At 44.7% G+C, this 12222-nt stretch overlaps 1 protein-coding gene across 3 annotated transcripts in view; it reads left to right on the plus strand.

Annotated features, from left to right (window-relative positions):
- The window catches only part of ROCK1 (Rho associated coiled-coil containing protein kinase 1), a 162763-nt gene that overhangs the window by 125331 nt on the left and 25210 nt on the right, over positions 1–12222 (plus strand). For all 3 annotated transcript variants that reach the window (XR_015878207.1, XM_088469623.1, XM_088469622.1), the window contains exons 20-24: positions 5202–5386; positions 5972–6041; positions 7616–7719; positions 8148–8313; positions 11309–11402. Coding sequence is in view for 2 of the 3 variants with exons in the window: in XM_088469623.1 (XP_088325749.1) it covers positions 5202–5386; positions 5972–6041; positions 7616–7719; positions 8148–8313; positions 11309–11402 (619 nt within the window). In the remaining variant the exon portion in view is untranslated. The remainder of the gene's footprint in view (positions 1–5201; positions 5387–5971; positions 6042–7615; positions 7720–8147; positions 8314–11308; positions 11403–12222) is intronic.

Raw genomic sequence — 12222 nt, forward strand, 5'->3', positions numbered from 1 at the left:
GGTTAAATGCATGCCAGGGGAGCGCGCTTTCCCTGTCTCACAGCCGGCGCCTCCCCTGCTGCACACAGCCTCTCTGCTCTGCCTGATTGGCCACAGTGTGTCAGCTGTCCTCCCCAGGCCGGCCTCCTTCATCTTCTGCTCCTCGGTGGCCATCTTTAAAGCATGGTGAACACTGCTGGAAGCCTGTGAGCGGTGGCATTGCGGTCTGGGTCCCCCAGCATACCTCTCCTCTGTTTGTCACAGGTCAGTGTATGCAGCGCTGAGTCCTACCAGCCTGAGGGTCTGAGTAGTTGAGAATCAGCGCTAATAGTGCAGGGATTTGTTTCTTCTGCATTGTATGTGACTGAACTGCTAGCCTGCTGTCTGTACTTTCACTTTCTACTGTCAGCTTTATTACTGTCCCTGATCTTGCTCTGCTCAAAGCCCTTGCGGTGCGCGGTGTGCAGGGTGTTATTCACACTATACCAATACGTATAGGTGTGAGTGTCACATACTTACCATCATGTCTGAGACTGATTTTCCTCTCCAGCTCATGTGTACTAAATGTAAGGTACCAATAGCAGAGGGGGAGGGTAACGCGGAGGGGTTATGCCCCCAGTGCCTGGCACTGTCACGGCCGATTATGGTCCCGGTACAGGAACCTCCCTGGGCTTGTTTCACTAAGGCGCTTACAACCCTTGTGGGCCAGCTAGCTCCGCCACCTGCGTTTACCCAGACGGGTTTGTCCCAGCAGTCAGTGGTGTCGTCACCCATGTGGGAGTTCCCGAGACAATTGATGGTACCCCACAGTCTCCCTGTCCCTTCCCAGGTTTCTCCGGAGCCTGCGTGGGTTAATACTCTTAACTACATCGGTTCAGCATTTGTCCGATGTTTTACAGGGGGAGTCTGTGTTGCGGCCTCATAACGGCCGGTGGCGTCTTTATCTGCTCCTTATGGGGATGACGATGAGACGTCAGATCATGGGGAGATTCTGGATCTATCTGACCAAGAACCTCTCCGTACCAAAGAGCCGGACGCTAAGTCCAAGGTGTATATCCCTGGTCTTATTCGAGCGGTCCGCTCGGCTTTAGTTATTGAGGATATTGATCCTTTGGTGGCCACATTCATATATGCCTTTTTAAGGATATTAAGGGTGAGGCTACGGTGTTCCCTCTTTCTGATCAATTAGTGGATCATTTAGAGGAGGCGTGGAAAAATCCAGGTAAACGGTTTCAGCCCCAGAGACGCTTAGCCGTGGCTTATCCGTTTGCGGTCAATTATTGTTCTAAGCGGGAATCCCCTACGCAAGTGGATTCACATGTCACACGCCTAGTCAAAAGTGCCACATTGCCTATGCCTTCGATGTCATCCTTGAAGGATGTCACTGACCGCAAGGTGGAGATCTGCCTCAAAGCCGTTTATTCCCTTGCAGGGAAGCATCCAGACCGGCTCTGGCCGTGTGTTGGGTAGCCAGAGCTATGGAGCGCTGGGCGGATAATTTGGAGGCGTCTTTGGACTCTGACTGTTCGGCTGAACAGACCGAGTTGGTGGGCAATCTCCGAGACTCGGCCACTTACATTAATGAAGCGGCCTTAGATATTTGTATGCTCACCTCTAGGATCTCCTCTGCAGCCGTGGCTGCTCGTCGCACCTTATGGTTGCGTTCTTGGAAAGCGGACGCGGATTCCAAAAAGGGATTAGAAGGTCTGGACAGGTACTATTTGGTCCAGATCTGGACAAAATTGTAGTTACGTTGGCAGCAGCAAAATCTGCATGTCTTCTGTCTGCTACGATTCTTTCTAGTGCTGGTGGGTCGTCCTTTTGGCCTCACAGGGCCCAAGGTAGGCCTAAAGTACAGTCCTGTCCACGGCAGGCTGGGGCCAAGAAATTGTCCAAGCCCAAGAATCAGGTCTGGAGTACCAGATGTCCGGCTCCTAGGTCAGATAACAAACCTGCGGCCTGACGGTCCAGGCCTCCTTTTGGGGGACCCCAAAGTGGGGGGCGCCTGCTTCAGTTCGCCCGGTGCTGGTCGCAGTGCATGTTCCTATTTCCCAGAGGGGCCTGGGTTTCTATTCCATTCTATTTTTGGTGCAGAAACCCAATGGGTCTTACCGTTCAATACTAAACCTAAAGGCCCTCAGCAAGTCCTTGAGGGTGCCTCTGTTTCGGATGGAGACCCTGCGGTCCATTATTCTGGGGACTACATGGTGTCATTGGACATCCAGGACGCTTACCTGCATGTCCCTATTCTTTTGCGCCATCAGCAGTTCCTCAGATTGGCAATCTGCAACGAACATTTCCAGTTCCGGGCACTGCCTTTTGGCCTGGTGACTGCTCCACGGGTATTCACCAAGGTCATGGCGGCTCTCCTGCGGACGCAGGGAGTCCGACTGTTGCCTTATCTGGACGACCTCCTGTTGATAGCGGGGTCTCCAGAGTTTCTTTTACACCATCTGGATCTGACGATTGCGGTACTGCAACGTCACGGCTGGTTGACAAACTGGCAGAGGTCCACTCTCACCCCGTCTCAGAGGATCCTGCACCTCGGGGCCTTATTGGACTCCAGGCAGCAGTGGATCTTTGTGACGGAGGAAAAGATCCTTGCTTTGTAGTTGAGGTTGCGCAGTTGTCTGCAGTGTCGTCGAGTGTCGACACACTTGGCAAAGAGATTATTGGGCTCAATGGTGTCGGTATTCGACATGGTGGAGTACGCCCAATTTCACTCCAAACCTCTGCTGCTATTGATCCGGTCCAGATGGAATGGATTGCCTCAGTGTCTCAAGTCCCAGACGATGGGGCTCACTCCGGATGTTCGCCTGTCTCTAACCTGGTGTTTGCAGACGCCCGTTCTGGGTGGCGAACTGGGTTCTGTTAACAACGGACGCCAGTCTCCGGTGCTGGGGAGCTGTCACGGGTCCACACTTGTTTCAGGGCAGGTGGACTCGGGCGGTAGCGGAGCTTCCAATAAACATTTTGGAGCTCCATGCGGTGTCAAGAGCTCTCCAGCGGGCACAGCCGGTTCTCCAGGGTCACCCTGTGCAGGTCCCGTCGGACAACGCCACCACGGTGGCCTATTTAAACCAGCAAGGAGGAACCGGGAGAGTGGTCTTTATACCAGGACGTCTTTCGGAGTCTGGTGGACAAGTGGGGTCTTCCAGAGATAGACCTCATGGCGTCCCGGCACAACAACAAGTTGCCGGTGTACGGGTCTCGAACATGAGACGAAAAGGCGTCTCTGGTGTATGCCCTGTCCGTCTAGTAGATGTTCCAGTTTGCCTACCTTTTCCCTCCGTTTTCCCTTCTTCCGCGGGTATTACGGAAATTCAAATCAAGAAGGAGGTACGCTACTGTTGATAGCTTCCGAGTGGCCCAGACGGCACTGGTTCTCCGACCTCCAGAGTCTGTCAGTAGACGTTCCTCTGAGGTTACCATTACGACCGAATCTGCTGTCATAGGGTCCTTGTCTTCACCCGGACCTGACTCGGTGTGGCTGTTGAAACGGTCATGCTAAGGTCCAGAGGGTTTTTCTAGCTCCGTGGTGCAAACCATACTAAGAGCTTGTAAACCTTCCTCGGCAAGAATCTACCATCGTGTGTGGCATACTTTCTTCCGGTGATGTAGACCTAGAGGTTATTCCCTTAGGGAGTTCCGCCTGTCTAGGGTGTTGGCTTTCCTACAGGCTGGACTGGATCATGGGCTTCGCCTGGCTTCTCTGAAAGTGCAGGTGTCTGCCCTGTCAGTCTGGTTTCATCGTAGGATTGCTGCGCTCTCTGATGTGCACACCTTTATGCGAGGTGTTCTTCGCATTCAGCCACCTTTTGTTCCACCGGTGGCGCCTTGGAATTGGGCTGTGGTCCTGAGAGTTCTCTAGGGACCGCCGTTTGAACCACTGGACTCAGTGGACTTTAAATGGCTTACAGCTGAAACCATATTCCTTCTGGCCATTGCCTCGGCCAGACGGATGTCGGATTTAGGGGTTCTCTCTTGTAGACCCCCTTTTCTGAATTTTCATAGGAATAGGGCGGTGCTTCGCACTCGTCCGGGATTCCTTCCCGAAGTGGTATCCAGTTTTCACATCAATGAAGAAATTGTTGTGCCGGCTTTCAATTCACCTGGACTTTCAGTGGGTGACGCCACTTGGGATGTTGTGCGGGCATTGAGAATTTATGTTGACCGCACTTCTTCTTTTAGGAAGTCGGACGCCTTGTTTGTCCTCTATGGCTTCCGTAAAAAGGGTTGGCCTGCTTCAAAGTAGACTTTGGCAGGCTGGATTCGTATGGCAATTTCAGAAGCTTATCTTCATGAAGGTCTTCCAGTTCCCTCCTTGGTGAGGGCTCATTCCACTAGGTCTGTGGGTCCTTCGTTTGCAGCTAGACGTGGTGCCTCTGCAGTTCAGATCTGCAAGGCTGCTACGTAGTCTTCTGTCAATACCTTTGTGAGGTATTACGCTTTTGACATCTTTGCCTCTCAGGATGCTTCCTTCGGGCGGCGGATTCTCCTCTCAGCACAGGAGCGTCCCCACCCTTAAAGGATACTGCTTTGGGACATCCCCAAGGTATCCTGTGGATACCCTATGGACCCTGAAGTAGAAAATATGAGATATGGTAAGAACTTACCCTTGTTATCTCTATTTCTACGAAGTCCATAGGGTTCCACAGGACTCCCGCCCTGTCGCACCTGTACTGCAGATGGGCTTTATTCTGGTCACCGTTTTTTCCGTCTCCCTATGGTGAGAATGTGATTCTTGTGAGTGTCCAGATTTTTTTCTTCTCTCTCTTTCTTCTCCTCCTCCGGCCTATGGCTTGTGACGTAACTGAGATGCCTTGGCCCGGGGGCGGGGTATAAGAGAGGGACCCAGATGCATCCTGGGAGGCTGAAAACTTTAACTCTGTGGTGCCTGAAGACTGACGTCATCACCTATACCCCAAGGTATCCTGTGGAACCCTATGGACTTCGTAGAAATAGAGATAACAAGGGTAAGTTCTTACCATATCTCTTATTTTTCTGGCGTTACCCTCCGGGCCGAAAAAAGGGGGGGGGCGGGCCTTAGTACATCTGGAAATGCAGTAAAAACCCTGAAAACTGGATTTTTACCGCATTTTTCCTTTAGTACATCCCGCCCTTAGTGATTTGTTGATGCTACTTGCTTGAAGAGGAGATACACAGTATACTCCTTTATGTTACTCTGTGGCAGACACTAACTGCAGGTGTGTGCTCTTTAGGTGAAACAGCTGACACTGCAACTAGAGCAAGAGACAAAGAAAAGGATATCAACGCAGAATGACATGAATGCAAAAGCATTTGAAGCAGATAATTTAAAGGGATCTGAGAAACAGTTAAAGCAGGAAATAAATACGTTGCTGGAAGCCAAGAGGTTGTTGGAGTTTGAGCTGGTTCAGTTAACAAAGTATGTATGTTTTGTGTACATTTATTATGTTTCATTGAGAATTGCGCCTGCTCAACTATAAATAGATTCAGCCTTATTTATGTGATCTGGGTATATAACAGAAAGTGCAGTACACACGTAAGAGCCATTAAAGGGTGTTATTTAAAGAGAAATAATGTTCAGTTTGTTATGGAACTGCCAAATTCCGCTGCCTATTAGAGGTTTTTTGACTAGTGTGTTTAATTAGCTGAGGTAAAGGGCAGAACAGGACGGCACTCTAGGATTTTAAAAAACAAAATATATTATAAACAATACAGGTAACAAAAGCTTACGCCAACGTTTTGATGTATATATACACCTTCATCAGGGATTAGTAGGGAACAAGCAGTGTAATGAAGGTGCAAAACGTTGGAGTAAGCTTTTGTTACCTGTATGGTGTATAATATAGTTTGTATTTTTTTTTGTTTAAGATCCTGGAGTGCCGTCTTCTCTTTACTGGATTATCTCTCTCCCCCTCTCATGCCTGTATCTCACAGGCTAATACATTTTCCCCTACATGTTGTTCTTCAATATTTTATTTATTTATTTCATTTATTTTTTGGTCAGACAATACAGAGGTAATGAAGGTCAAATGAGGGAACTGCAGGATCAACTTGAAGCTGAGCAGTATTTTTCAGTAAGTGATTTGTAACTAACTATTTGGTTGTACATATTTTACTATGGTGGCCACAAAATCACTTTTGTAGAAAGCTAATCTTATCTTGGGTGAGTTGTGCATATTTTATATAATGTGTCAAATAAGAAATGCTTTGATGTGCTGGTGCACAGTATTAAGCATTGTTACTTGTTCCTTTGAGACATTTTAGCCTCTGATTTCCCGGGTGTTTAAACACTTGTTGAGTGAGGCAGCCCTGGTACGAACAAAAAGATGACCTAATAGTTATAGAAAAGCTCCACACTTATTATTTGATTTCCCATGTATGTGCAGTATCTAAGAAGGCTTATAGTGCAATCTGCCATGGTGTTTATTTTAATGTTTTGCTTCTGCCACATCTGTTGATGATTGTATCTTTTCACTCTTAGGGGTCTATTTACTAAGCAGTGTTAGGAGACAGAGTGAAAAGTGATAAGGTGCCAGCCAATCAGCTCCCAACTGTCATTTTTCAAACACAGCCTGTGAGATGACAGTTGGGAGCTGATTGGCTGGCACCTTCTCACTTTCTTAGCACTTTTCATTCTGTCTCCTAACAGTGCTTAGTAAATAGACCCCTCAAACTCTTCTTCCTCCCAACATGAGCTTATCCTTTTGTTCTGAGAATAAGGCATCCATGTATTCTTACCCATTAATGGTCAAGAAAGTCAGGTGTTCCAGTAATATATCACTAGACTTGCTTAACCACTTCATGACCAGGCATATTTTTTGTTTGTGACCAGACCACATTTTAAAGTTGTTGTTTTTAAAATGTAATTTTACCGAGTAATTTTTAACTGCTTTGTCTAACCTGTAACCTATCAATTAATTTTTTCCAGACCCATAGTCCTTTCTTGTGTTTGTAGGCCTATAATGATATAAAAATCTTACGTATTTTAGACATGTCAAAACAAATAAATGTAATGGAAAAAACTTTACCATGCTTCTTCCCATAGCTAAGTTACCCCAAATTGTCTCTCCTGAGTTTGGGGATACCAAGTATGTGCATTGTTTGTAAATTATAATGGATATGAGGTAGGGTTATGAAACACACATTTCTTACATTTCGCCAACCCTGATGGTTTCATTGTAACCTGTATCTGACAGCAGATGACTTCTAAAGTACAGCTAAGTCCAGCATAGACTCAATCCATCAGTTTTAACACATTGGGAAGATCTGAGACTGATCTCCCTTGTGGCTCCATGGGTTTTCCGACACTGGTGGTAATCTTGGCTTACGTCAATGGATTCCTCTTACTGACTCGCATCCTTTCCCGCTGACCTTAATCACAACGTGCACGTTGTGCACCATGTGCTGTACAGTAGTATGTGGTCAAGAACCAGAAATAAAAGTTCAGGTCTCTTCCCTTGAACTCAAGGATGTAATTTATTGAGCAGCCTAAATAGGTTTGTTGAGCCCAAGGTCTGCCTGCTGTCAGTGTATTTGTTGCGGGAAGGGGTTAATAGCTATATAGGTATAAAAACTCTGATATAAGGCATGGCAGGCAGTGCTAGTTATTCTAGTAAAACCCTTATCTTCATCCACTACTGTTCTTCAGACGCTGTACAAAACTCAGGTTAAGGAACTTAAAGAAGAAGTTGAGGAGAAGACGAAGCTCAGTCAAGAATTGGATAAGAAATTACATGAATTTCACAATGAGAAGTATGTTTCCACTTATATTTCTGCTATAATACAATGCAAAGACATTCTACAGTGTGTTGTGTAAGAACATTCAGTTATCATGTTTTATAGGAGGTTCAATGTTCATATCTATTGTGTGAAACTTCATCTTTGTAACATTTGTCCGACCACTGAAACTGTTGGCTGGGTTTAAAGGTTTGATTTGGCCTTTCTGAGGCCTACGTAGTAACATTTTTGGAGTATTATTATTATTTCTACCCTTTCACACCTGCCATATTTAGTCAGTGTAAGTAATTTAATTCAAAATGAGAGAGTAATAATGCTGAGAAAATTTACAGAAACCTATTTTTATCTTTGTACCATGTAGATTTTCTACTTCAGTTTCCTTTTAAATTAATTGAAAATATAATTATTCATTTGTGCAATAAATAATGTCCCTGATTCTACAGAGAGGTTCTTGCTGCACAGTTGGATCTGTCTGTAACCAAAGCAGAATCCGAGCAGCTTGCCAGGGCCCTGCTGGAAGAACAATGCTTTGAGCTGTCCCAAGAGAACAAGAAGCTGTCCACAAGGGGCAGACAAGATGGTATAGAGAAAGAACATACTATCCGGAAGGTACAATATTATCAATTGATCTTGTTTTCTGAATATTATATTCTAGGTGTGTTGGCAAGCCCACTAGAACGGATAGCGGCCATTTTCTTGGAGCAGCCACTCCTTCTCTCCTATCTGCCCAGACAGCACCACTACTTCCCTATCTGTACAGGGAAGTAGTGGTGCAGTGTATTGGGGTGTACACCGGTGAATAATTAACCTATTACTGCAGGGTATTTAAACCCGCAATAACACTGTGTTACTGAGCCTCTGACAAAGCTGTAACAGACAGAGAAACGCGTTAGTCGGACCCCTGCAACCCATACAGAAACCGTGGTGCTTTTCTTCTCTGGTCCTACTGGTCATCCCACTATTACCATTCCATCGGGCGTTCTGAAAGAACTATATCTCACAGGATTACAACACGCATTCCAAGCGAGACGGCACATAGCTGCTGGAATTCACCTCCTACCACAACATCACCCCCACAGCGGGACGGCACGAAGTTGCTGGCATTTCATCACGCTGGTGTCATTTCATCTAATCAGCGGAGCTCCAAATGCTTCAATTCATCTCCAGGACTTCTCCATTTGGATGGTATGGATTTTATCTTTTTGGGACATAGTTATGCATTTTAGACCTGACACAAAGGTCTTCCCATGATACCAGAGATCCACCTCATGAGACTTTAACTCTTAATCACACACACATTGTGTACTCACAGGTTTTATTCATGTTTTAAGCATTTATGTTTACCTTTTTAATACATTTATAGATTCACCATCACGTGCAGTAATTTCTTTACTCACAATATCCTTGCGTTGTTTTTTCAACCAAATTTGCACCTTAATCCCCGCATTAGCTCTATGGATTCTCGCTTGAGCTTAAGGTAGTAAATCAGGCCTCCATGGCTGCATCCACTTTGCATGCAACCCAGAATCAGTCTTTCTCTATCTGGGAGGGAAAGTAACAAAACATTTTTGCCTTCTCCGTTTGTCACTGTAAATTGCCTCATACCCTGTGTGCGGACGACTTTCAGTGGCCGTACTGGCCTGCTAATGCACCCACTGAGATGGCGAAGCCAACCTTTGCCAAGTCACAGGACATGTGGGATGCAACATTGCTCCCCCTGGAGGTACTGACCAGCATCATGCATCTTCTGTAAAGACACCTCACGACCCAACTTGGACACTTTGCTCTTTAAACAGAAAAAATAAACAATTATTTTCTCCACTCAGTTGGAGGACTTGCATTCTGAAGTGTGGGTGAAGCCTGACAATTTCAGGTATCCTGTTACATATCTCTATACTTTATCGTGGTTATGGTCTGTTTGGAATTCCCAAGGTGGATGCTTCGATAGCTCGCCTCCCTGGACCACCACCATTCTGATTGTGGACATTGATACCTTACAGAATAGCATGGGTAGGAAAATGAATGTTTCCTTTAAGACCGTTAGACCAAGCTTAGCTTCGGGGCCTTGCTCAGACCAAACTTAGCTTCAGCTTGGATCTATAAGGCTGTAAAGATGTTGTCGGAAGGTCTAGATCCTAACAAACCAAAATTGGATTTGCTAACTCTGTTGGAGCATATCTGACACTTCTCAGAATCTGGGGGAAGGCATTGATACTCATTTGGGCTAGAGTTTCGGCCTCCGTATGCCAACACTCTGGCTTTGTACTCTTGATACTTGGGAAATGGAAACTATGTGAAAGAAGACTCTGATATCCCTTACCAACACTGTGGAGGTCCTGTTCCATCCCGAACTGGATAACATTCTTTCCCAGGCCACAAATTTCCCCACACCCAAGGATCCTAGGTTTTATCAGTTTCATCCCTACAGGGAAGGTGAAGGATCAGCCTTCCAGGGATCTGTGCTCTCTATGGAGGCCTGCACACTTGAGCAACCAGTTCCCTAGGTCTGGAGAACAGAATGGTCTTCTTTGAGAGGTTATATCCTGACACACTTTGCAGAATTTGAGCACTCCCCTATTAGAAGAATGATTTTAAGTGATCTTTAAATGTAGGTTGTGATTAGAACATCTGTATTGAGTAGAAGCAGATGACCATTGTATCAAGCAAACAAATAATAAATAGGGCCATAGCAATTGTATTTTAGTCCTTTTATCGTGTGCACTGTATGTGTTTTGAATATACCAGTGGTTCTCAAACTCGCTTCTCAGGACCCCACACAGTTCGTATTTTCCAGGTCACCCTGCAGGTGCACAGGTGTAATCATTACTCACTGACACATTTTAAAGAGCTAATTATTTCACTATTGATTCTGTGAGGAGACCTGGAAAACATGCACTGTTTGGGGTCCTGAGGACTAAGTTTGAGAACCTGTGGAATATACTATACCATGTTTCTATGTTACAACTTATATTCTCTACAATTTACATTTTGCTTATTTTGTTTAACCATTATGTGAGTTTTTGCTTTGTGTATTCAGACTAGTTTGAAAATTTACTAGAAGGAAGCATACATTAACATTACATTAAAAAGGAAAAAATTGCTTAAGAATAATACAATGCATTATTTTGATGTAACCTATCTGGGAATCTATTCAGATTTTAAAATAAGTCTCTAAAAATATCAAGACCTAATTCTCCATTTCCCTAATATACTCCTAATTCATCAGGGTCATTTACTTTAGAAAATTCACCATTTCTTATGAGTTTTTTATGTTTGTTTTTATAGTGGTTCTTGCAGCTGTGGAATTTAACCACATTTTTGTGTTTTGGAAGCTGTAAGATTCTCAGAACGTTTAAAATTTTTGCCTTGATTGCTTACTTTCCATCAGAGAATCACCATTGGCTGGTGCTGGTGTACCTGCCACATTCTATTGTTAATGTTCTCTTATTTGAACAATCAACTGGTCTGTTTCATCCAAACTATGGGTATCTGTGCATCACATCCTCCCACCTCACTCTGTAGGTTAGTCTAGTATTTTGTAGTTAGAGTAAGTTCTTAAAACTTACATATTTAATGCAGAACATTTTTTTTTATTTGATTTCAGCTGGAAGAAACAAATACCGCATTCACTAATAATGTGCATGCATTAACGAAGGAAAATGCTGAGCTGAGTGACAAGGTTAAGACACTGGAAGAAGGTGGGTTATAATAACAATGGTAATTAGTGGGATTGTTGCACTTGGCCAACTTCTCATGTTTCATCAGGTCTCCATCTACTATAAATTATACCTTTCTGTTTGTAAATATCACAACAAAAAGGGTCCTTTGACCTTTTGCATTAATTTAGTGAAAGTAGCGCAGGAATTAATGGATGTTTAATTCACTGATCATTAAGCTGGCCATACAGAAAGAAGATGCATCTTGTATACATCTAGATTTGCAAATTGCCCAGCTGTATGTGATCCGTCTGCAAATATTTTCCATAGTGTATTAATTGGGGGGAAAACTTGTTTATGCACAGTTAAGGCTCTGTATAAAGGTACAAAAACCAACAGGAATCGAGCTGCTACACATAACTGACTCTACCTTCAATGATTTTTCTGACCTTCATAGAATCACATGACAAATTATGTCATTAATGACATTTTAAACCTTACTAAATCACCGTTCACACAATCTCCCCCACAGGGCCGTAACTAGGGTAGTGTGACCTGTGCCACGGGACGCTGTTCGGGTCTGTCAATTTTCTATTTATTATCATTATCACTTGTAGCTTCCTCTTATTTTATCCCCAGCATCTCCTGGCCTCCCTTATCTCTTTCCCGGCCCTTCTCCATGAGGCTATGGCCCTTTTTTGGGTGTGTTATCTCCCTTTTTAAAAAATAGGGTGGAGCGCCAGTGCTCTTTGTGGCACAGGGCACCAAAAAGTCTAGTTACGGCTCTGCTCCCCCATGGCAATGTAAAGGAACAAAATTTATCCATGGACATTTCTATTGAGCATACCTGTTATTTAAACAT

Source organism: Taudactylus pleione, unplaced genomic scaffold, assembly GCF_031769625.1.
Source record: "Taudactylus pleione unplaced genomic scaffold, aTauple2 ptg000093l, whole genome shotgun sequence".
Classification (NCBI taxonomy): Eukaryota; Metazoa; Chordata; class Amphibia; order Anura; family Myobatrachidae; genus Taudactylus; species Taudactylus pleione.